Source organism: Podarcis raffonei, chromosome 13 (assembly GCF_027172205.1).
Source record: "Podarcis raffonei isolate rPodRaf1 chromosome 13, rPodRaf1.pri, whole genome shotgun sequence".
Taxonomy (NCBI): Eukaryota; Metazoa; Chordata; class Lepidosauria; order Squamata; family Lacertidae; genus Podarcis; species Podarcis raffonei.
The window spans coordinates 23210237-23235070 of record NC_070614.1 but is presented as its reverse complement, the minus strand read 5'-3'; the positions used below and the strand labels follow the sequence as shown (position 1 = coordinate 23235070).

The following is a 24834-nucleotide window of genomic DNA, read 5'->3' as shown; positions in this document are numbered from 1 at the left end:
GCTGCTGTCCCTGGTCTCTGAGCTGCCCCACCCCCACCCCATAGAGAGGTTCCTCCTCATACAGGGGCCCGGGCTGGGAAGCACCCCCTGGCCCGCCCCAGAGGCACTATTCGCCTATGGATCTTATAGCCAGGGCTGCTGCAACAAACAGCTGTGCAAGCCTTTGGGAGGCAGAGACGTGAGAGATCATCAGAGGAGGGATGGAATGAAAAGGGACAGAGGCCAGTGTTGCTTGCAGCACCCTGACCATTCTTCAAGGCACCCCAGGGTGCCACAGCACACTGGTTGAAAAAAACTGTCTCACACTGATCTGCCTTGTAGGCGTGTTGCAGTCAGAAGAACCACAATATGCTTTCTACAGGGCAAAGCGCTACAGAAATTAAAATAGCACTATGTTTTGCACAGGGACGCAGGTGGCGCTGTGGGTAAAACCTCAGCGCCTAGGACTTGCCGATTGCATGGTCGGCGGTTCGAATCCCCGCGGCGGGGTGAGCTCCCATCGTTCGGTCCCAGCTCCTGCCCACCTAGCAGTTCGAAAGCACAATTAAGTGCAAGTAGATAAATAGGTACCGCTTTCTAGCGGGAAGGTAAACGGCGTTCCGTGTGCTGCTCTGGTGCTGGTTCGCCGGAGCAGCTTTGTCACGCTGGCCACGTGACCCGGAAGTGTCTGCGGACAGCGCTGGCTCCCGGCCTCTAGAGCGAGATGAGCGCACAACCCCAGAGTCTGTCAAGACTGGCCCGCACGGGCAGGGGTACCTTTACCTTTACCTTTTATGTTTTGCACAGCAATAACAGCTACCTGCTGGTAGTAGACATGCTAAAGGGTCTGCAAAAGGTGACTCGGATATTAATGTGGCTATTAAGTGCTTGTAATAATAAAATCACTTTAAACAAGACAAAAATGTGGTCTGCATGAAGGTGGCGCATTGCATCTTGATCTAAGAGAGCCTTCCAACTACAAGCACTTTGTAAAAGGAATCCCCTGAGTGTTGTGGGAAGAGCATCCTCTGCCATTTCTTTCCAAGCCTAATTCAGAGTGCTGGTTTTGACCTATAAAGCCTTGCAGTGTTTGGGATGTCAGTATCTTGGGACAACCTTTCCCTGGACCAAGCAAGGTCGCACACCTTTTTGGGGCAATCCTGTTTTGCACAGTGTTTGAAAGGCTCCTGACAACCAGCTGGTTGTCGGGCAGTTTGAAAGTGGCTCCAGCAGGCTTTGGCCAAGCCCCTGCTCTTACCTGCAGGACGGGAGGTTTAGGGTGGGTGGATGTGGCTTGCCCAATTTGGCCTCACAGCCCAAATGGGAAGCCTGGTGGGCCAGGATTATCCTTTAAGTTGGAGGTTCTTCACTCTGGCTATAAAACTTCAGGACTCTCTTTGATGAGAGAAGTGATGCACAAATCTAATCAAACTAAACATGGTCCTTTCCAGTAAGGAAAACTAGCCATCTTTCTGATTGTCAGTTTGATAGTACAAGAACTTTAATCTCTTCTCTTTTTGAAACTCTTCTCTGTTAAAGCTGACCTTCTGTTGATGGTAATTCTCATTTATCTTCCTGCACGAAGTACTACCAGTGATATAAAATAATTGCCTGGTTCTGTTCTCCCTGTTTGACTCAAATACAGTCAAAGGTAATTTGGGGACTGTGGATTTGTTTCTCGGTTGTCTTCTGTAAGCTGCTGACTGAATTTATTCATTGTGTATTTTCAGCTGAACCTGGGAACGGTAGGGTTTTACCGTACACAATACAGTTCTGACATGCTGGAGAGTTTGCTCCCAGCTATCCGTGACCTCTCCTTACCCCCTGTGGACAGGTTGGGGCTGCAGAATGATCTTTTTTCTTTGGTAAGTGATTGCCTGTCTTCTCTCTTCATTAACCTGCCCCCCCCCCACTTTTGCTTCCGTTGTTGTAGAAATGTCTCCTCAAAGTTAGGTGCTATTTCTGGAGGTACAGCATCTACAGCATACAGTTGCAGTTAATGAATTTGGCATCTTGTTAGTGAGGTGTGAAAGTTTCACCTCAGCGTGATCAATCAAAGGCCCTGTAGCCCCAGCTGGTCATAATGCTGTTTTCCTGCAAGAGAATATTTTACTTTAAGCTAATAGCCTGAGCAATGTGTTTAAACTTAGATAACCAGTATTCTGAAACATGAATAAATTATGCAAATGAGTTATCAAGTGGAAGGTCCTGATTTATGCTTAGTGGTATTCTGCAAGCCAAGTCTTTATTTTATTTTACTTTATTTTCTACTTTTTTGAATAGGTGACTCCTTTGTAGTATCTTGAGCTGCTTTTGATATCCCCTTCAGTTTCAAAAGCAGTTAGCCAAGTGCTGAGACTGGTTTCATGTTTCTTTGAATCCTGACCACTATGTTTGTTTTGGCTAATTTTGCATTATTTTTTCTGCCGCTTCTGCTTGTGGGGAGGTGCTATACAGAGCACAGAAGCTCCACTCTGTGATCTTTGGGTCTCTCGGGATCTCACTTGAGCAGTGCCTGGCATTTAGAAGCTGCTTGCTACAGCTACAAGTGCTACTTTGTAGAAAGAGCTGGTGCTGAATTTTGTGCCTGGTACTAAACTGCCCTTATACAAGCAGTTGCAGATATGTGAAATAAGCACAGCCATGTCAGTGCCATAGGTTCCCCACACACCCTGACCTCCTGGTTTCAGGGGTGGGGGTTATGTGAGAGCGTGTGAAATGGAAGGATTTGCATAACAAATCTGTGGGTGACTTTCCTTGCTGTGTTTTCCCTTGAGAAACCAGAATAGATTGATTCTGGTTAATTTTAACAAAAAGTTCCATTGGGTCCTGCATAGAGAATGTAGGTTCTTAAGTAACATGCCTTTTAAATTTGAGAATGGTAAAGAGAATGCAAGAGTGATTTACTTGGGTGGGTGTAATGTCTCCCAGTTAAACCAGCGTTTTTTAAACTTACATAGTCATTAAGCCTTTTCCTGCACATAAATTTATCTGCTGACAAATAGTTTTACAGAGGATTCTGGGGTGCTCACTTAACACAGAGCACTGCTCGGGCCTTTTGAACTTTGCAGTAATCCTAAATGATTTGTGAGTGTGAGCACACTTCTATGGACTGAGTTCACTAGCTGCAAACATTCACAAATCGCCGTCGGTGAGGACCCCTGGCAAGAAGGGTCTCCAGCTAAGCTCACTTACACTGAAGTTTGGAGATAGTAGAAATGGCAAGATCCACCTTCATACAACAGTCCAAATGACAGAAATACCTACTTCTTTTAGAAGCATTTTACATGTCAGAGGACTTGAGAAAGTGGGTTTGGACAGCACAAATAGAGGCGGTTTAGTTAGGAAGCCAGTATTTGTACATGATAATAAATGCATCTTTTTCAGCCGCTAGAGACTTGAAAGCGTCATGAAATCAGCAGAAGTGCAACTTTATCACTAGACTTTAGTGTTAGGGGCCTTGTGGCACAGTGCACCAAGCTTACCTCTCTACCTTTTCCTATTGTTGCAGAGGAACATTGGGAATGGTGGGCAAGTTGTAGTTTAAGGATGGTTACTGATTTCACTGAGAAATACTTAAGAAGCTTTAGAACCCTAGGCACTCTTGCCTCACAGAGTTAAGCAGTGCCTGTGACATGGACCAAGCCAATTCCTGACAAATGAGTGAGTGTGTGTTACAGAACAGATTGCCCAGCAGCAGGTTATCTGTCACCAAGATCACATTGTGGGCAGGGAGCAGCTGGGATTTCCGTCCAAAAGACCATCCGGTAGGAAGACAAAATGGGCAAGGAAAGCCAGGAGCCAGGGTTGAGGAAGATAGCTCTGCCTAGTCCAGCATCTTATATTCAGTCGTGCCCAGCTAGATGCTGCTTCTTGGCAGGCCCCCCTGTGGTATCTTAGGAATCCTGTGAGGTAGGTTAGACTGAGAGACTGACTGGCCCAAGGTAACCCAGCAAACTTCATGAATCCTGGTCTCCCAGATCTCTCATGAATCTGTCTAATCTCTTTTTAATGCTATCTAAGCTAGTGACCAGAATACCATCCACTGGAGGTAAATTCCATAAACTAATTGTGAGTTCTAAATTCCATAAACTAATTCTGAGCGCTACATTCTTGCATCTGTCCTGAACCTACTTCAGATCCATTTCATTAGGAGACACCAAAGTGCAGAATTATGAGACAGAAGAAAATTCTGTTTCCCTTTTCACATTTGTTTCATAATTTATTAAACCTCTTTCATATCCCCTTTTAGGGGCTTGATTTGATCCCTGTGAAATTATATTGAGCTGGGAACCAATTGTTTATAATTAGAGAATGAAATATCCTGCAAAAGAAAGAAGGCATGGTTAGTCTTCCAGGCTGGTCACATGGCTGGAAACCAACTCTGTATCCCTACTAAAACACACTGATTCCAGTCCCATGTGAAGTAGCGCTGTCCTTTCTCTGTCCCTGCCTCCTGCAAAAGGTGCAGTCAACATCCAGTCTCCAGATACGAGGAAGAAACACAAAAGAGCTTTCTTTGCGGTAAGCCTTAATTCATTTTGGTTTGGGAGATGAGTGTAACTTGTTTCTTTTCCTCTCTCAGGCCCGAGCTGGAATTATTAGCACTGTAGAGGTTCTAAAAGTCATGGAAGCATTTGTGAATGAGCCCAACTATACCGTATGGAGCGACCTGAGCTGTAACCTGGGGATTCTCTCGACTCTCTTGTCCCACACAGACTTCTATGAGGAGATCCAGGCGTTCGTCCGTGATATATTTTCACCCATAGGAGAGAAGCTGGGCTGGGACCCCAGACCTGGCGAAGGTATGGAAGTTTCTCTGCTGTGAGATTTCAGCACTATGAATCTTTGCCCTGCCAATTTCACTGTGTCCGAATAGACTCCCAGAGACTTACATCAGTGGTGGGGGAACATTTCAGCCTTTCGGCTTATTTGTGTGCAGCAGAGGGTCCTGGTTTGGCTCACAAGGATGTTTTCCCAAAGTCGCACCCACCTGTACCACACCTGAGGTTGTATATGAAAGCTCCATTGCTGGAGTTTAGGAAGAGGAAGACTAGCAAGCATTTTGTAGAAGCCAGGTCACAAACAAAGCCCTGACTCCAAGCCCTGATTTTTGATGAACTGATAATATAATGTCCTTTTCAGTTCAGATTTTGTGACCCCCCCCAAAAAAAAAAATTCCAGTAAGAAATTCTGCTAATCCTTTAAAAATAAACATATTTTCTTGTTTTTTCATCAGGCCATCTAGATGCACTTCTGAGGGGTTTAGTTCTGGGCAAGCTAGGAAAAGCCGGCCATAAGGCAACCGTGGAAGAAGCTCGGCGCCGGTTTAAGGACCACGTGGAAGGGAAGCACATCCTCTCCGCTGATCTGAGAAGTCCTGTAGGTTGCATTAAGACACCCTTTTCTCCTTAAAGGATCTGTATTCTCTCCCCACCCCCACCCCCCGTCCTCTGCATCCCTTGCCTGTATACAAATCCTGTCTTTTATATAGTGTTGAGTAACCATGTAAGTTTCCTGCATGGTTGGCCAGTAAGTTTCCTTGAGCAGCTGCTAAATATATCTGTTTAGAAGTTTTTAATTGTACAAGCAGAACATATACTGATTGCATGGGGGCAAGTTCATATGCTTCCAGTGGTTTCTGAAATTCCTAGGCAGAGTTTGGAAGGGGCAGCAGGGTGAAATCTAAAAGTGAGGATGCTTTAAAACTGAATGGTAGTAAATGTGCTCCTTGAGAAATTGATTTTTTATCGTTTTTAAATCATTCTTTCCAGGTATATGTAACTGTTTTGAAGCACGGTGACAGTACAACCTTAGACACTATGCTAAAGGTGAGTGTGTTCTTTGCATTTCTGTGCATGAAAAAATACAGGGAAGAATCCATCTATAAATGAATGTGATGAGCCCTGGTCGGTAATGCATTAATGATCAAGGGCACAGGTGGTTTGAATATTTGGCATTTTGATAGTGTGTTCTTTTTTGTTCTGTCCCATGCGAACAGTAGTTGCCCTTAATAATGCTCACTTCAGTTCAGCAGGAGAGATTTTTAAATGCTCTTGAACCTCTCCCATTGAAATGAATGGGATTAAAAAGCACCATTTGTTACACAGGTGTGTGCACACAAATTGATTTTTTTTTTAAAATTTAGTCCTATGAATATTAATCCTTCAAAATGGGTAAGATATCAGTACCATAAATTCAAATAAATATAAAGCCTAGAAGATTCACAAAGTCCCTGGGAGTGCTGTAATCATGTCTACGAAGGTGACAGAAAGAGCATGCAAGTCATAACCAAATGGTTATTTTTCTGTTGACAGCTTTGATTTTCTTAAAAACCATAGAGCAATGTAGTTTAGATTACCCTGGATTCTGGCCTATCCCATTCCATGGAAATTGTGCTTTGGGCTATAATGGCCTCTGATCACCTATTAATTCCAGTGGCCACCAAAACACTCCATAGCAACTGTTTCCACAGGTGGTTCATTGCTGGGAGAGCAAATTGCTTTGCAGTGTTCAGAGGAGAATGCAAAAGTTTTTTTAAGAATGGGTTTTTCCTGATACTCTTGTACTGTATGGCACAGCTGTTGAAGTTTGCCTTTTTCTGTGTTTCCCCCCATCTTTTCAAGCTTAAACTCCAGTTGCTTCAGCATTTTTTCCACAGGAAGATTATTCATCCCTCAGATCATACTGAGTGGCTTTTCTTATACCTTGCAGCCAGCTGTATTTGCTCCTGCAGAAGAACTCCGATCTAAGTAACATGTTACCCCTATATGAAGGGCCTGGCCATGAACACACTTTGAAAAAAGACAAGTAGTTCAGTTAAATATAGGTAGCACTGCAGGTTATTTGGAAATGGCTCTCATTTCATCACCGCATGGAGCTAGGGTGCCTCCTAGTGGCTCTGTTGCCATGTCAAATGTGCAGTTATTCGGAAGTGCGGCCTCTGTTTGACCCTCACTAAACTAAGTGGCAAATATTCCTGTGTGGATTACCCGTTGGCCATGCTCCCAGAGGCTGAGCAGGTTTGCCAGCGTACCACATGTCAGGTTTCTAATTTAGCTTCACTGACTTGAGCTTGAAGCAGAGAGGGTGATTGCTTGTGGCAGAGAAAGAGCCTTGTCACTTGCTCTGTTTGATTTCTTTCAGCTCCACAAGCAAGCTGATATGCAGGAAGAGAAGAACCGAATAGAACGTGTACTTGGCGCAATATCTCAGCCGGAGTTAATACAGAAAGTTCTCACTTTTGCACTTTCAGTGAGTAACCAACAAAATGCTCAGTTGTGTGTGTCCCATGCATCGGCAGTTGCATAAACATGGAATTACCGGGTGCCTGTTTTCGAGATCTTGAGAATCTTGGTTTACATTTTTTTTACTTTTATGGCTTCTATCATACACATCTAAATCAATGTACAGTGGTACCTTGGTTCTCAAACTTAATCCGTTTCGGAAGTCAATTCCAAAACCAATGCCTTCCAAAACCAAGGCACGCTTTCCCATAGAAAGTAATGCAAAATGGATTAATCCATTCCAGACCTTTAAAAACAAGCTCTAAAACAGCAATTGAACATTAATTTTAATATCTAACAAGACCATTGATCCATAAAATGAAGCAATAAACAATGTACTGCAGTCGCACAATCAATCAATCAGTAGCTGAACTGGGTTCCACACCATCACAAAAAAGCTACAAAAACGCAAAATAAATAGTAAAAACAGTCAGACCTCAGTGTAACACTCAAAACGGAAGTGTGGTACTCAAAATGGAGCACGCTTGGCTTCCGAAAAAAGTTCGCAAACCGGAACACTTACTTCTGGGTTTACAGTGTTTGGATTCCAAGTTGTTTGAGTACAAAGGCGTTTGAGAACCACGGTACCACTGTACCACAAATACATATTGTATATTCCTAAATGATTACTGGTATTCTCACAAGACTCAAAATCCTCACGCCACAGCACAAGACCTCATTTTTAAAGAAAAGTTAGTTAACGTTGGCTTGGAACATATATGCACAGCTTGATGACAAAGAAACCAAAGGGAAATTGAGCAGCAATTGGTACATCACTTGCCCTGCATATCTCCCACAGCAAGGAGAAGCCATAAAATTAATGCAAAATAAGCTGAAAAGAAAGAGACAGAGGGAGGAGCAATGACACAAAGCTGCGAGAGGTGTAAAGAGTTCAAAGCAGGTTCAGAGTGATTGGCCTCCTTGCCCCTGTATTTTTTCAGAATTGGATCACTCATCAGGCGTATGTTAATATCTTCCTCTGTATGTCTGAGAACTAGCAACTTGTTTGAACTAAAGAAAATGTGTGTGGTAGTGGTAAGCTTGCACTAGTAGTTTACTGTGGTTTACTGCTTAGTGTTCCATTGTAGGCCGGTTCACGTGTGGCCACTGATACCTTGGAAGATTAATCAGTGGTTGCTGCTGTTTTCCTCTGGGTGCTTGAAAGAGACTGGATTGCCTAGGAGTAGAATCTTCAGTCTGAATGTAGAGAAGTGTGGGATACTTGCAGCTTCACAGGCTTAAATGACTGAGAAATAGCAATAATTGCATCTCCTCTGGAATGGCCATGTGACCATTACAGAATTGAAATATTTACTGCTGAAACTGGCTTTGGGAATAGTCCGTTGCTGTTAGAATGCGCCCCTGCGCCACAGCATGGTTGATTAATACAAATGGGACTGCCACCAAAACCAACCATCCCATACCATTCCCCTTCTGCTTCTAACATCTAGTTATAGCAGTGAACACAGTGCAACAGTGAGGCCCAATAGGCCTGGCTAGTACTGCCATCAATGGAGGGTGTGTCCTGGAAGACTTCCCAGGATCCTTTGCAACACAGAGAAGCAGGCAAGTCGCTATGGAGTGAGTTAAATGAAGCAAGAATATCTGAATGCTGCTTCCCCAGACTAGTTAAGTAGGCAAGCTGGTGCTGCAGCTGCACGTGATGGCATCTCTTGGATGGTGTGTGGGGAACTTAAATGTGGATTCAAGGTTGCTAGAATTACCTGCAATTTCTTACTCCGTTTGCAGGAAGAGGTACGTCCTCAGGACACAGTATCTGTCATTGGTGGAGTGGCCGGAGGCAGCAAGCAGGGCAGGAAAGCTGCCTGGAAGTTTGTCAGAGACAACTGGGAGGAACTCTATAATCGCTACCAAGGAGGGTTCTTAATATCCCGGCTAATAAAGGTGCGCGCACAAAAAGTTTTGACTACAGCAGTTATTGAAAATACGAGGCTTTAAAAAGTTCCCTCCCCTCCTGATTTATTGTGCATTCCTTGTTTTTCAGCTATCGGTGGATGGATTTGCAATTGACAAAATGGCTGCAGAGGTTAAGGTAAGACAGTCTGATCTGCATCTTGGCTGATGGCATTGCCAGGGCCTGTGCATTTAGAGGCCAAGGAAGGGATGATATGCCTGACCTCATTCCTCTGTGCACACTGTTGGGGCATCCTCATTGTGGGAGGGAGTAGGGGCAAGGACAAATATATGTCAGAGCAAGGTATTCTAGAACTCTCTTTCCTGACTCAGCATTCTCCCGATAAATAAAATCAAGTGTGCAAAGAAGCCAAACGATGTGAATTGATTTTGTCTTACGTAAGGGTTGAATGATCAAACCCCTAAGCAGGTAGTTGAAGGAAATTGCCATGGTTACAAACTTCTGGCTTTTTCTTTAAAAACCATCAGTTTTAAGCACGTTACACTATAGGGAGAGTTCTTTTCCCCAGGGTTGTGCTGCGGAGGGATTAATTGGCTAGCATATCACAATGAAGGGAGCACAGAATAGTTGGGGTCATAAACCCCTGTCACTCAAAGTGTTGGGACATTTAAGTTGCCTGTTGCACTGTTCTACTGCCCATGGTGGCGGTCACTGAATTATACCAGGGTAAAGGTAGGATTTAACTATAGCTGTCTCAGATAACACACAGAAATACAACAACAACAACAACAACAACAACAACAACAACAACAACAACAAATATTCATACCCAACAACAACAACAACAAATATTCATACCCAACAACAACAACAACAAATATTCATACCCAACAACAACAACAACAAATATTCATACCCAGCCCATCTGGCTGGGTTTCCCCTGCCACTTTGGGCGGCTCCCAGTAGAATATTAAAAACACGATAAAACATCAGACATTTAAAACTTCCCTAAACAGGGCTGCTTTCAGATGTCTTCTAAAACTCAGATAGTTGTTTATTTCCTTGACATCTGATGGGAGGGCATTCCACAGGGTGGGTGCCACTACCAAGAAGTCCCTCTGCCTTAGTTTGAGTCCAAATCAGAGAGACATTTGGAGGCAGTGGCATTTGGGGTTGTTATAGTGATCAAGACCTAGTAAACCTCACGGTCTATGGAAGTGCATATTGAATGTGCTCTACATATTGTTCAGCAGTCTGCAAGGCCCCGATGAACACTGTTCTAACGTTAGCAAAGATTGATTTTGCTAATTAATACTGTGTGAAAACTAGCCCCATACCCACATTTCTATGTAGTTTACATGTCCGGAGATGGATGAATATATGCCAGAATATATTTATCGTTTTGCTGTCCTCTATACATCACCTTGGTCTAAACCACTGAGCCTCTTGCGCTTGCCGACCAGAAGGTCGGCCGTTCGAATCCGCGCAGCAGGGTGAGCTCCCATTGCTCGGTCCCTGCTCCTGCCAACCTAGCAGTTCGAAAGCACACCAGTGTATGTAGATAAATAGGCACCGCTGCGGTGGGAAAGTAGGTGGCTTTTCCTTGCACTCTGGTTTCCATCAGTGTCCCATTGCCCAGGAGCGGTTTAGTCATGCTGGTCACATGACCTGGAATGCTCTCTGTGGACAAATGCCAGCTCCCTTGGCCTGAAAGTGAGATGAGTGCCGCAACCCCATAGTCACTGGACTTAACAGTGCAGGGGTCCTTTACTTTTTTACCTACTTGAATATGCATAAGGACAATTTATTGTTACAAAAAAAAACCCCTATCTATGGCTATAAACTTAACACCTGCCTTTCTCCCTGGGAGTATAGGATATCTTCTCACTGCGGCAACGTAGAAAAATCAAGACAATTTTAAGCAGAAACTTGCAAAAGCATTTAGCTGCCTTAATGGTAAACATGCTCTGTGGGTTGTATCCAGATACACATGCCCAACTGAGCAGTCCCTGTTCTTGTAGTTAGGTTCTGCTTTTTTTGCCCACCTTGTATTTAGAAACACACACACACCCTAAACTTTTATTTCCTGTGGAACTGAGACCTCTATCCTAAGATTCAAACTTATTAAAATGGCATATATGGAACTCCCAGTGGATGTTGTTTCGTTTTATATAGGCTTTCTTTGAGAGTCACCCAGCTCCGTCAGCTGAGCGCACCATCCAGCAGTGCTGTGAAAACATTCTGTTGAACGCTGCATGGCTGAAGCGCGATGCCGAAAATCTCCACCAGTACCTCCTGCAGCGCAAGGCCTCACCGACTGCTGTGTGAGCCCACCCTCACCCACCTCTGACATCCCAACTGCTGTGGCCCAACTGCCTCGGTGCGAGGAGGAGGAGCTGCTACCCGACAGCTGAATCATACGCCAAGGAAATTGGAGTCTTTTCTCAAACCAAGGGGATTGGACAATGAATGTAGTTAACTGGTTCCTGCTCACACTCCAGAACTAAATTCTATTAAAAAAAATTATCAACAATTCAGCAAAAACAGAAACACCCTGTAAATATAATGGTAATAAAATAGAGGATAACAAAACTGTGAAACTTCCTTAAGCCTTGTCAGTGGTCAAAATATTTAACACCCCTCCTTTCTTTACACTTACTGATGATTTTTTAACCATCCCTCTCCCATTTTCTAAAAAAAAAAAAAGAAGCAGAAGCAGGGAAACCAGTGGTTTCTAGGAAAGTTGAATTCTGTGGCACGTCGAGGGCAGGAATAGGTTAATGCCTCTGAGCACGCCAGAGAGCACACTACAAGACAGCAAAAACATGTATGTGTTTTGTGGATTGGTTCAATAATGAAAGGCAGCTTGGCGCACAACCCAGTGGGTAGTGCTGAGTTGGGTGTTTCTGGAGATGTCCTGTAATCTCAGATTATATTTGAAGGCTTGTAAGAGTCCTGCCCTTCCCAATCTCTTGTCTCACTACCTTTTGAGGGAAGGAGAAATCAAATATTCTGTCTCTGCCTGCCCCTCTCTTCTTTTGATTTCATTTGCTGATGTCCTTCTTAGAGATTTAAATAAAAAAAAAAACTACACAACCCTGTATGAAAACATCTTTTTCAGCCACATAAAAAAATAAAACAATTCATGCCACCTTTTTCTCATTCTTTAAATTATATCCTCCCACTGCATGCAAATAAAGATTTAGTACTGTGACTGGATCCTTCTGGGCCGCTGTTATGGCTGGCCCCCATTACGCATAACACTGTAGTTTGTCTGAAAGACTCACCCTGTTTGAAAACCAAAACACCGCCCCTAAATACCTTGTGACTGCAGCTTTCCAACCCCCCCTTTCTTTGGTGACGTTTGGTAATTTGATTCAGAAGCCTTAAAACTTGTACTAGCTGGCATGATGATGAAATTCTAAGTTGTGTGCCATCAGTTGCTTACCAGAGTAGCATGTTCCTGCTAACCAGATTTCAAACCCGACACCACTCCTCCCACAGACGTTTACAGTTCCCTTTTTTAAAAAGCACCTTTTTAAAAAGGAATTCATATTTGGTGTGGCTTTAACTGTTATTTCAGAAGGTCATCAGATACTAGCTGTCAAACTGCTTCCCTGGAAACACATTTTTTTGTGCTATTGTTTTAGAAGAAAAACAAAAGGAAAAAAATTCAGACAAGTTGGCGTTAATAAAAAGGAAAGTCAATGTGAAACTGAAGAGTCTTGGTTTTGGTATGTGTGTGTTGGTGGAAAAGCTGGAAACTTTTTTTTTGTACGTACCTTGGAATGTCTTGCCATGACACTGAATCTGCTTTGATGGGCCGTAATATGCAAGGATGAGGGTCTTCCCTATTTATCTTTAATTCTGCTATCACTTGGAATGCTTTAGAGCCAGAGGTCACTCTGCAATGCCACAAAGTCAGGTGGCTGCTTCATGTGAGAGATTTTGGGTGCCATTAATGGTAGCATAGGTGGAATAAAGTACATTTAACCTATGGGGCACAAAGGACTGGGACATTCTCTTGCACAAGCCCCATTGAAATAATTCAGCTCTTTGACAGCTCATACTGATGTCAGTAGGGCTGCTGCGGGGGAAATTTCCAATGGTTTGTGTTTCATGTTAATTAGCAAGCGTGTGATTTTTTTGCATTTCATTTTAATGGAGCTTGCACAGGAGAACTGCTTAGTGGAATGTGCTATTTGGACTTTTTTCTGTTACAATACATGAAACTTAAATAATGACTTACCTCATGGATGTCAGTAAAATCTAAATTCAGCCAGCAAGTCTAGATCCAGCTACATGTATTGGATCATCCGTGTGGCTACAAAAAGGCAGGCTTGGGGAAGGAATTGGGAGGGTGCTGGCTGGGTCCTAGAGTCCTCCGCCGCCTCCACAAAGCCTACTAAGTGCTTCTGCTCCTTTGGGAAGGAGGGGGTGGGCTCTAGGACCCTGCCAGAGTCCCCTCTCCTTCCCAAAGCCCTGCACCTCGCTTACTACTAGGGCTCTGGGATGCTTCCAGAGCCCTCATACCGCCTTCCAAAAGGGAGGTAAACCCATTATTGTAGCTTTGCACAGGTGTGTGTGTGGTGGGGGTAATAAATTGAGAGAGGGTTTCCTCCTATCTCCATTTATTTATTTCTTAACACACTGCATCAAGCTGCGATTGCATAAGTAAAATAAGCATAAGAAGCGGGTTACCTATATTCCATGTGACGATTCTGTTCTGGCTGCCACTGTGGTGGTTTGTATGAAAGCTGTCTCACAGAAATGCAGGGATCACTAACCTTTGGTTCAGAGGCCTGATCTGGCCCCTCAAGCAAATGCTTTTGACACCCACTCCCCACCTTCCTGATTTTGGTGAAAATCTGCCCAGCCTAGCATCCTGACGTGGATGTGTTTCTATCCTGTTTACCGCCCTGAGATCTTTTGAAGGAAGGCGGTATATAAATCTAATAATAAATTGCCTCCTCCCATCATCAACTCATTTATCTGATGAGTGGGTAGGGGGCATTCAGCCCTCTCAACCGATCTGCATGAATCTCCTTCGGAGGGGTGTGGTGTGTGGGTGTGTAAAAGAGAGAGAAAGAATATGTGACTGGCATGCGGCCTCAGAGGGTTGGCTAAAGAGAAATTCAGTCCTTGAACCAAGAAACATCACCCACCCCTGAATTAGAGATTAGACATATTTCAAAAGCCATAGACTGTTAGGAGTTGAGCTTGCACATTCCACTCTAAGGGGGAGATGTCTTTAAATGGGTATCTGCACTTTAATGGGGAGAGAGGGATGAGAACCACATACCTATTGTGCAACACACTGTCAAGGAACCTTTATTAACACAGTGTTATGTTGCAAAAGTTGATGTCTACCTACCTGGCTCTTGTTGCCTTGCAGAACAAAGCAGCAAGGAATTAACCATTGGCATTGACTATTGACCCACCCCCTAACCACTAAGCATTTGTGCCTGTGTTGCTTTTTACGGGCCTTTTGAAGAGGTTTGTGGGTGGGCTGCCCTAGTTAACACTCTCACACTTAATGCTGCAACTTGATACTGCGTTGTCAAGTCTTGAGGTTGGACACTGTGAGCCAGTTGATTACCTCCTAATCTGTCACCTGGTTCAGCTGCCACCTCCTAAATGGTGTTGAGCCATATACATCCTGTGCCAGCTTTCTTTGAACACACGCTCTGAAGTGCTGTTTTGAAAAACATGACATTGTGCTGGATCAAACACTCTTAACCTTGCATGTAACCTTCACTGCCCTTCAGATGCCTGAGCTGGAATTTAGGGCCCAGGAACATACTTGGAACAAAATTAGCAGGTCCTTAATGGTAGGAGGACACCTCAGCCTTCTTCATAACCAAGCTGGCTGTGGCACCTTCCAGCCTACTAGTTCAAACAAGCATTCCTCCTTCTGTCCAGTCTGTGTTCTCCATAACTTCACATTCTATGGCCACCTATGGCTTAGTGATGGTGCTCCCACTGACTTCCTTTCTTCACTAGTGTTCAGCTATTGCCTTCAGCTCAAGCATGTGCCTAGAGCAAACAAAGGGAAGATGAAAGACAGCTTCTTTTTTACAGACTAGGTTAGCATTTGGTTTTTAAGTTTTATGGAACATCTGTCATGTATGATCTAGTTGAGATCCCTGCATTGCAGGGAGTTGGACGATGACCCTCGCAATCCCTTCTGACTCTACAAGTCTATGATTCTATGAAATACCAGCATGCTCAGGAGCTGCACCTCTAATCAAGATAATTGTTTATGGACCATCAGGCTGGTTAAATTATCTTAGATGAAATTAAGTTCATTGATTTTTCTTTAGCCCTGGCTGTGGATTTCAGTTATTTCTAATGCTTGGGTCTTTAGTTATGGCACCTCAAATTTAAAGGATGCTGAAATCTTATATTGATGCACTCTGAAATGTACCTTGCATTACACAGCCACCCCACCAGTTTCCAAAATTTGTACTCGCTTTCTCTAAAATTGTCAAGATGGCTTCCCTGAGCTCATGGAACAATGAGACACCACTTGCTTCTCAGAACCCATCTTGCATGTGTTTACATTTGGGCAAAGTTCTCGTCCAAGGGTCCATTTGGGTAATAGTGTAAGGAAGCATGGTGGTGCAGTTGAAGCACATGTAGTTTGCGCATAAAATGTTCCAGGCTCAATCCCTGGCATCTCTAGATAGACTGGGAAATACCCTGCTTAAATAAAGTGTGGCAGTGGGGAAGGGAGAGAGAAATAACCTGGCGACTAAATTACAGTTGTACCTTGGATCTCAAAATGCCTTGGCTCCCAAACAACCAAAACCCGGAAGTGTGTGTTCTGGCTTTCAAACGATTTTCGGAAGCCGAATGTCCGGCACAGCTTCTGATTGGCTGCAGGGCTCTCCTGCAGCCAATCGGAAGCTGCACCTTGGTTTTCGAATGGTTCTGGGAGTTGAGAACCAAGGTACGACTGTGCAGCCATTTCTCCCTTCGGGGGGAAAATACACAAGTGGGGTAACATAGCTTGCACAGTGGTTTCCAATCACCGCTTACCTGGCCAGGGTATCTAGGCTTCAGATGGTGATCTTAACACCCAGGCTGCTGCAAAGATGGTCCCTCTTGTATCTAGTCCCAAGCAGCATTGGACTTCAAAGGAAGTCACTAGCACTTTGAATTTTGATTGGAATTGGGCTTTGAATTTTGAATTTGAATTTTGATTGAAATACGGTTAAGCTCCTGGTGACCAGTCCTAGTTAGGAGCCTTCCACATATATTCTGAACTGGAAGGGCTGTAGCTTAGTGGTAGAGCACCTGCTTACATGCAGAAGATCCCAAGTTGGATCCCGGACATCTGTAGGTAGGTGTGCCAGTATGTGCAGCGTATACTGACTTGCAATGGTTTGATTCGGCAAAAGGCAGCTTCCTATCTTCCTAATTAACCGAAGTTGTCAAGCCTTAAATGGCAGCCCTATAAACAACGGTCTTATCTTAGAAGCAGCCAGAATGTGGATAATCATGGGTAGACTGTATCCAAGGAGATGTTGCAAGTAGCACACAAAAGACTTTGGCTGAAGTTAATTCAACAAAGAAATATTCCACCAAGCCTATCGGACACCAGCATGTTTTATGTGACTGAGCATTTTGTTCACAGATGGATGCAGAAGGTGTTTGTGTGACCACCAGCAGAATTGACACACCTCTTCTGGGAATACCCTTCATTTCCTGGAGAAATGGGAGGCACAGCACACAACTGCTGGAACTTTTCTTCTCCACTCCTTACTGATATACACCTAACCACTGCATGACTTGATGAATGAATGACAGGCAAAAAATGAAAATGCTGCTGTGAAGTAAGTTAAGTGGTTGGGGCAGCATGGCAGGCAGGCAAAGAGAGACAGGTGGTCTGTGTTAATGTAAAAGAGCGAAAGCTTCAATAAACTATTAATTACCAAAGAAAGAAAAACAGTATTCTAGACACACCGACAACTGAAAAGCAAAAGTGTCGAAATCAAGATAGTTATGGGCCACTTTTTGCTGTCACTCTGGGCTTCTCTGATATCGTCCTGTGCTCCAAGATATAGTAAACACCAAACCACTCCGAAATGCTCCCCTAAAAAACAATTTGATGGAGTATAGCTGCTTGATAACCATAAAGCAGGCTTGATAAGTAGTTGTTCCTTGCGTCTTGCCAAATTTGCTTCAACTTTATGTCCCTTGACTTCTGATAATCCCTCCCATCCTGCTAAACTGCCTCTAGCTCACTGTCAAACTAAGGAGCCGATTGAGCTTAGGAAATGTCTACCACTCGGGTTATCTCTGTTTCCCAGAGAGTGACCAGATCTTCAACAGGAGGGCCAAACACCAACAAGAAACTTTCCAAGACCACACATAAACCATTTGGCTTCCACAGGACTTCAGAGAAGACCATCCCAATTGGACTACTGCCCCTACAAAGCAAATTAGCTGCTGCAAGCCAACCCTCCATCTCTGTGGTAGTAGTCTGACCCACCAACATTACTGAAAGCCACTCCACATTTAGAGACTAATTTTGTCAGCTTGGGTAAGGAGACGGTTAGGTAGTGGGTTGATTTGGTTGCCCAACACCAAGAAGGTGCCCTTCTTGGTTGCCCAACACCAAGAAGTATGTGAAATTCAGGCTTAACTGGATCTGGATCCTGATGAGGGAGAAAGAAATATTGGACTCCATTGGCCAATGGACAAGGATGATGGGAGCTGTTCTCCAATAACATCCCTACCCATTCTAGATCCTAAAGCTTATTTTGGTACTGCCCCAAGATCCCAGGTGAAATAACAGGAAGAAATCAACTCCCCGCCCCCATTCATCTACTCAGGTCTCAGTAACATGAGCCATGTTGACGCATTTATCCACGGTTATTAATAAATTGTAAGAGTTTCCTTATCCACTGATCTGGCACTGAGTGAAACACCAAATGAGTCCAGGGCAAGTTGGGTTGCTAATGCTGTTGGAAGGATGAAGATGAGGATGAGCAGTGGGCCTTGTTCTGGAATTTCCAAACGCACTTGCTAGTTTAACTTTCATCACTAACTCCCCTTGCCTATGACTACTATAACAGAAGCACCCTTGCTCCTTCCCACAGAATCCACAGGGAAGTCCCAGAGCCATGGAAATAGATGTTATAAGGGAGTAAATTTTACTAAAGTGACACAGCAGCAGCAACTAATAAGTATAGAGTGTGTTATAAAGTGTGTAATAATCATAAAGCACTACTTGTGACATGAGATCTGGCCATGGTGATGCATGCCTTAGTTATATACCGGTTGGACTTACAGACACGTCCAACTCTATAGAGACTGCGATCTACTCCCAGTATAATAAAACTGGCAATGATCTACCCATTGTCATTGCCCATATTGTCAAGAGAGACCAGAGTTGTTGAACTTTTTTGCGGGAGGGTTGCATCAAATCGCTCAAGCAACAGTCTACAACTTTCCCTTCTTTCCCCCCACTGGGGGAAGCGCAACAAAGGGACCTAGCACCGGGGGAGGGGGGCGTCATGATTGCTCAGGAGCAACTAGGCAATCTCTTCTTTAACTCCTGCGATCGACCGGGAGAACCCTGTCGATCTACCTGCCATTTGCGGTCGACCGGTTGGACATTGCTGGACTACTGTAATACACTCTACATGGGGCTGCCTTTGAAAAATGTTCAGAACCTTCAGCTGCCCCAGAATGCTGTGATTCAGTGTAAGGCAGTTCATGTTCCTATATATGCACTACTACTTTCATGCAGCTCATTTCAACTGGGCTTGCGGCAAATGAACTTTCACATGAAACCATCTGTTAGGATGTGCACACATTATGTTTTGATCAGTCAGTTTTTACCTATAAGTTGTGCTATGGATTATAACATGCTAAAGACCCAGAGCTAAACGAATGCAGTATCAAAAGTTGTTTTTCCAGATCTTGTACATACATCCCATGAGAAATGTCAAACCTTTCATGTTAGAAACTTATAATTAGATGATGAATCTGACAGTCATGGCACATAGCATGGGGCAGAGTAACATAAGCAAGGGAAGAGGTTAGAAAACATAGCAATACATTTATTAAATATATTAGCATACTCAGGCAAACATAAAGCATGTGGAACATCAGCAGCCTGCACTTATTTATGTTTACTCAGAAGGAAATTTCACCTCTCTTAATAGGTCTCACCCCCCACCCCCAAGTAAGTGTGCACAGGATCACAGCCTACATCTTTCCCACAAATCTTTATTAAGGGAATTTCCCCTTTTTTTAAGCAAACTACTGCGCTCCATTAGACCTAACACCGTCATGACGTACGAGCCATAACTGGCCAATCGGCGCTTGAGGAAGAGCAAGGCGGGCGTCGGCCGGTTGAAAACGAGGGGAGGGGAGAGCTTGCTCTTGTTCCTGCGTCTTGGCTGTTGCGTGAGCACGTTGGTTACGCACGAACGTTACGTGCCTGAAGGCGGGCTGGGGCCTGGGAGAGGCCTGACCAGTCCAAGTCAGTCAGCCAGTCGAGTCAAGTCAGTGAATAAGGGAGCGAAACAGCTTCCCCTCAGGGAGGCTGCGTGTGAGAGGAGCGTGAGGGCTTTTTTTTTTTTTTGCACGCACGCCCCCACCCACGCACGCCCTCGAGCTCTTTTGTTTTCCTCCTCCGGGTGAATTACTTCGCTTCACCTCGCCGCGCGCGCGCTTTTTTTCGGTTTTTTTTTTTGAAACTCCCCTCTTCCTGTCCGTCCCCCGCCTCCTCCCCCTCGTCCTCTTCCGCCGCCACAAGGAGTTGTGTGTGGGGAGGGGGGGAGGGGAAGTAGTAGAGGAGAGGAGAGTCGTTTCCGCCGGGGGTGGGGCCACCCCGCCGCAGCTGAGGGAGAGAAGTAAAGAGCGCGAAGGGAGAGAGCGGCCGGCCGAGTGAGCGGGGACAGCGGCAGGAACAGCAGGCGGCGGCGGCGGCGATCACCGACTCCGGTGCTCCCTTTCCCTCTCCCTCCCCCCCTCCGCCTCTCCTCCCCACCAGGCTCTCTCGCCTCACGCCGCCGCCAACATGGAGCTCATTACGATCTTGGAGAAGACGGTCTCGCCAGGTAAAAACGGGGAGAAGGAGGGCTGGGCGGAGGCAGGGGAGGCGGCATCCCGACAGGCCCCTCTCTCCATGGGGATGGGCGGGAGGCCAGGGGAGGAAAAACCAACTGCCTTCCCCCCCCATATAGAATAATATGTGGGGGGTGGGTGCTATTTAAAGGTGGGTGGTCGAGGGGGAGAAAGGGGTGTCAAAGGAATGAATGGTCTCGGAAGGGAAAGGGAAGGCCCCGGGGGTTGGGGAAGCCGAGGATGCCGGGCGGTTGGAAAAGGGGCTCCTGCCTTCTAGTGTGGGCAGCGAAGAGGTACGTTTTTTGGGGGGGTCAATGTTGGGGGAAGGACGAGGAAAGAGAATGGGTGGGTGGGGGGAGGTCAGTTAGTTGGATGGGTATTTCCGCCAGCCCCACTGAAGCGGTGGGCCGAGAGTCGGTGGGTGCCCAGGCAGAAAGCTTCATCTCCGCCCCTATGTTGGTTAGGGGGGTCAGTTGGGTGGCCTGAGTGGGTGAGGGGAGGGCGGGGGGATACGAGCGAACGGCCTCTGCGTCAAGGGGGCAGCGATGTGGGGCGGGGGGTCCTGTGCGAGGCGAGCATGGAGGCGCCTCTCGTGGCACGAGGGAGGGAGAAGGGAAGGGTGGGGTGGGGTGGAAGCTGCCTCTGCGAAAGGCGCCTCGGCATATGGCTGTGGGGCAAGCCGCCTTTTCTGCTCCTCGTGTGCGAAGGGCGACGGGTCTCCCCCCCCCCCCGGATATGCTCCCTTAGAGGGGGAGAGAGGGAATAAGTCTTGTGTGAATTGCGGGGTGGGTCGTGAGAGCGGGTCCCAGGCGGGGTCAGTAGAGGTCTGGGTGTGAGATCAGGATCTCTCGCAGCCTTTGACACTCGGACTGAGATGTAGCGCCGGGGGAACTTGCACACTTACATAAGAAAGCGGTCCATGTGCAGGCCGGCATTGGCCGAGGGTGGTCTTGTCTCTAGCCTGGGGTGCAGGCCCAAAGCGGAGAGGTGGGGTGGCAGCAAGAAGCGCCCCCGTGCTCAGAGCTGGCAGACTGGGGAAGTAGTCGCGGCCCAGCACATGTTGGGGGAAGTTGAATGCATCTCTCCTCTCCCCCACTCCCAAAATACGCTTCGATTTGGAGGGATGCGATCTCGGGTCTCCAGAAACGGGACTCTCGGGTGATGCACACCGGACCCACTCGCTGTGTCGGGGAGGCGATCTCCCCGCTATCCCGCCTTTGGGGAGAGAATGTATCATTTCTTTCTCTCTCTGCCCCCCCCCCGGCCCGCCGTGAATGGAACCGAAAGTGAATTTCCCAGTCATCTTGGGGTGCTTCTTGCTGATAGAAACGAAGTTTGACTAGGAGGAGAAAGAGCTCCCGGGGCCTTCAGTATCAGGAGGGGTCTGTTGCTGGACGCCTGGTAGGAATGTGAGCATGTGGGCGCTTCTAGATTGGTGTGGGGTGTCAGCGCCTTGATTCAAGCAGTAGAAAGAGGGGCGAGCAGATGGGGGAGTTACTGCTGAGCCGGAATTGGGGGCCGCCACTGACACCCCCTCGTGTATGTCCCCCTCCCGTCCTCCTAATCCCCTGCAGATTGCACCGAGCTTGAGGCAGCTCAGAAGTTCCTGGAACAGGCGGCCATCGAGAACCTGGTAAGAGAAAAACCGGGCTTGGGCTGCCCTTGGGTGGGGTTTGGAAAAGCGAAATCCCTTTCCTGTGTGTGTTTTATTATTATCATTATTTTTTTTTTTAAAAAAAAGCTATAGCAGGCCGAACCGCCATAGAGGGGCGCAGCCTAACTGAAGGGTTTTTTCTCTTTTTTTTCCCTTTTTCTCTGTCGCTCTCTCTTTTTGGGGGGAGGGAGGGGGAAATGCAGGAGGCAGCCAATGGCAAGACTCCCGGGAGTCGCGCCACCCAATCGTGAGGGCGCGCCGGGCCCGCGGGAGGGAAAAGGAAGGGGAGGGCGATTTGGCTCTGCCGCGCTGCATGCATGGAGGGAAAGGCGGGGGGAGGAGGATGGATAGATGAGGCCTGCGGGGGCCGGCCATGTGGGGAAGCCGGCATGAGTAGCTAGCTAGATGCCGCCGGAGGAGGAGGAGGAGGAGGAGGCCGCCGCTGCATGAAACGGGCCAGTCCGCCTAAGTGCTCGTAGGCGGGCCTACCTTAGGTTTCGTTTTTCCCTACTGGCTCCCCTCCCTAATTTTAGGGCTTGCCATGCTGGGCCTCCGAACCTCCCTGCATTTTCCTTTCCTTTTCCATTCTTTTACAACTCCACCCCATAGCCCTATTCTTAAAACGTCTCCCTTGAATTTGCATGCTTTATAAATAATATTTTCCTCGTTTTCTTAGAGACTCTTTTTTGAAATCTGTTGTTGGTCTGTCTCTTAATGCCCTCAGCACATTTTTTCAGTTTCTAAAACTTTGTGAAATAGTAATTCATTTCTGTATGCAAAAGCCTTGCTTAAGAAGGCAAGTAGGGATACATTGTAAAAGGGGACACAGCCAAGTGTGTGTCCTGAGTATGTCACCCACTAAACTAATGTAGAATGCAGTTTAGGTTATGTACTTGAACTGACAGCACATAAAGCAGTGAAGAAAAATTCAGTTCACTGTATATTCTAGAAAGTAGGAGAGGAGAAATGGGTAACTGAAGCCTTTTATTGGATCAATTTAAGATGAGTGTATTGAGTTTAGCGGTTGATCTCCACGCTGAATGGAAAGGTGATTGACATTGCCTAGATTATTTGTTTTAATAAAGGTGAATGAGCCTGTGTTTCAGATGATGGACTACTTAGACATGCATACATATTTAGGAAAGATTGTTCAACATACATTGAAATCAGTAGTAGCATGTCCCAATTAGTTATTAGACAGGTATTACTGAGGTAATGTTGCACGTTACATTCATTATTTGAGAGAACCTTTAAATGGCTCTTCATAACTAACACGTCTTGGGCCCCTGCCTTTAAAATCTGTGGGAATACTCTTGAGGCTTTGGGTTGACTCCAGCAATCTTGGAGGCTTTCAGAGAAGTATCGTTTCTGAATTGCATATTATGTGTTGCATTGGCATTGTTGGGTGAGTGAATAACTTACTAGGCTTCAGGTGACAAGCTGTATTCTAATTTCCATATAGGTGCTTACCTGAATCCTCCACCCCATCCACCCTGTTTCTATTTAATTTGCAGGGTCATGTTCTGTAGGTTGCTTTGCACTGAAATATTTGATGTTAACACATACTTGCTATTTTTAGAGGTCATGCTGTACTTTTCTACACTGTAACAGTGAAATAGAAATAAAAGGAGTAAAGTCAAAGGGAACATTCGTATGTGTGTTACCTGAGCAGTGTCTTCCCGCCACCCAGTAGCATTTCTGTGAATAGCCTTGCTGTTGCTTCTCTTGAAAGTTAAGCAACAGAGGGACTTTGAGATGTTCTTGTATGGTTTCATACACCACCTGTGGATAGACAGACAATGTTCTTCTTGGGGTTAAAGCTCATGAGTTATAAAGAAGCAAGAATGTTCATGTGTAAGGTAATCTGCACCAAAATGTTCTTTTAGTGCTATGCTGATTTACTTCTTGTGCTGTGTAACGAATGCCCTTGGCCCTGAAGATCTTGCATGTTTTAAATTAATGTTAAAGGTAACATTAACTATGTAAGACCCATTGCCTAGCTATCTCCCTGCCTTGCCACAATGTTTTGGTTAAGGTGCAGCCCCCTTCCAATCAAAGCATCATATTTTAAAAATTTATCAGAGTTGCATTCCACCCTCATTCAAAAGTGTATACAAGGTATCCCATTCTATTCTCACAGTATATTTGAGATACCTGGGGTTGAGGGACAGTGGCTGGCCCAAGACCAACTGGTGAGCTTTATGACTCTGTGTGGATTTGAAACTGGGTTTCTCAATTCAGTGTCTAGTGTACTATTTGCTGCACCATACTTGTTCTTACTGTGAGTCCTGCAACGAGCTGAAAAATATTTGCAGGTCATATGTGCAAAGTGCACAGATTTTAAGTGACCTAGGTCTAGGTGATTAGGAGCCAGCTTTGCCACAAATAGAAATAAGTTAATAATTGAGTGCTATCACAACTTTTAGACATCAGTGACATTCCCCTAGTGTCTGTGAATTGAGCATAGACGTAAAACCTTGTGTGTTAGAGATGGGAAGGACATATTGTGAGATAAAACAGGATTTCCAATCAAATAGTGCTTTCAGAACTTCTTTTGTCAAGGCAGTTTGTAGCTCTGGCCTTACTTGCACTCCCTGAGGTGAAGTCCTGTGTTGCAGTACTTTAGGATTGTTTTAAGTTTTCTTCCTGGACTGCCATTTACCAGTATAACATTCGCTGCCCCTTGAATTCAGAGTTCCACACTCTGCATAAAATGCAGTGTGATTTTATTTTTTTAGGACAGAATGATAACTGGGTGGAGGAGGATCAGGAGATTGCTGCACAGCAGAGAGCAGGACTGAGTCAGGTTCTACAATACACGGTTAAATGCATCCTAACCTTAATTTACCCCTCTATAGATCAGCTTCATTGCAAAATTGCAACCACCCCTCTTCACCTAAGCTCTCTAAAGTTATCCTTTTCAGCCATATAAACACTTACCCAAGTTGCTTTCT

The 24834-nt window shown here is 45.5% G+C and overlaps 2 protein-coding genes across 4 annotated transcripts in view; both read left to right on the top strand.

Annotated features, from left to right (window-relative positions):
* NPEPPS (aminopeptidase puromycin sensitive) overlaps nucleotides 1-12856 on the top strand; it is a 75131-nt gene extending 62275 nt beyond the window's left edge. For 2 of the 3 annotated variants that reach the window (XM_053361121.1, XM_053361123.1), the window contains exons 16-23: nucleotides 1710-1844; nucleotides 4565-4784; nucleotides 5219-5361; nucleotides 5754-5810; nucleotides 7126-7233; nucleotides 9015-9170; nucleotides 9271-9318; nucleotides 11317-12856. In XM_053361121.1, the coding sequence (XP_053217096.1) occupies nucleotides 1710-1844; nucleotides 4565-4784; nucleotides 5219-5361; nucleotides 5754-5810; nucleotides 7126-7233; nucleotides 9015-9170; nucleotides 9271-9318; nucleotides 11317-11469 (1020 nt within the window). In that variant the 3' untranslated portion in view covers nucleotides 11470-12856. Of the gene's footprint in view, nucleotides 1-1709; nucleotides 1845-4564; nucleotides 4785-5218; nucleotides 5362-5753; nucleotides 5811-7125; nucleotides 7234-8716; nucleotides 8822-9014; nucleotides 9171-9270; nucleotides 9319-11316 lie in introns of those variants that run through there. The other variant, XM_053361122.1, reaches the window with a different exon arrangement.
* Nucleotides 12857-19602: 6746 nt separating this feature from the next.
* Nucleotides 19603-24834, top strand: part of KPNB1 (karyopherin subunit beta 1) — a 33567-nt gene continuing 28335 nt past the window's right edge. Inside the window, exons 1-2 of the mRNA XM_053361126.1 lie at nucleotides 19603-20219; nucleotides 21801-21859. Of these exons, the coding sequence (XP_053217101.1) occupies nucleotides 20180-20219; nucleotides 21801-21859 (99 nt within the window). The 5' untranslated portion in view covers nucleotides 19603-20179. The remainder of the gene's footprint in view (nucleotides 20220-21800; nucleotides 21860-24834) is intronic.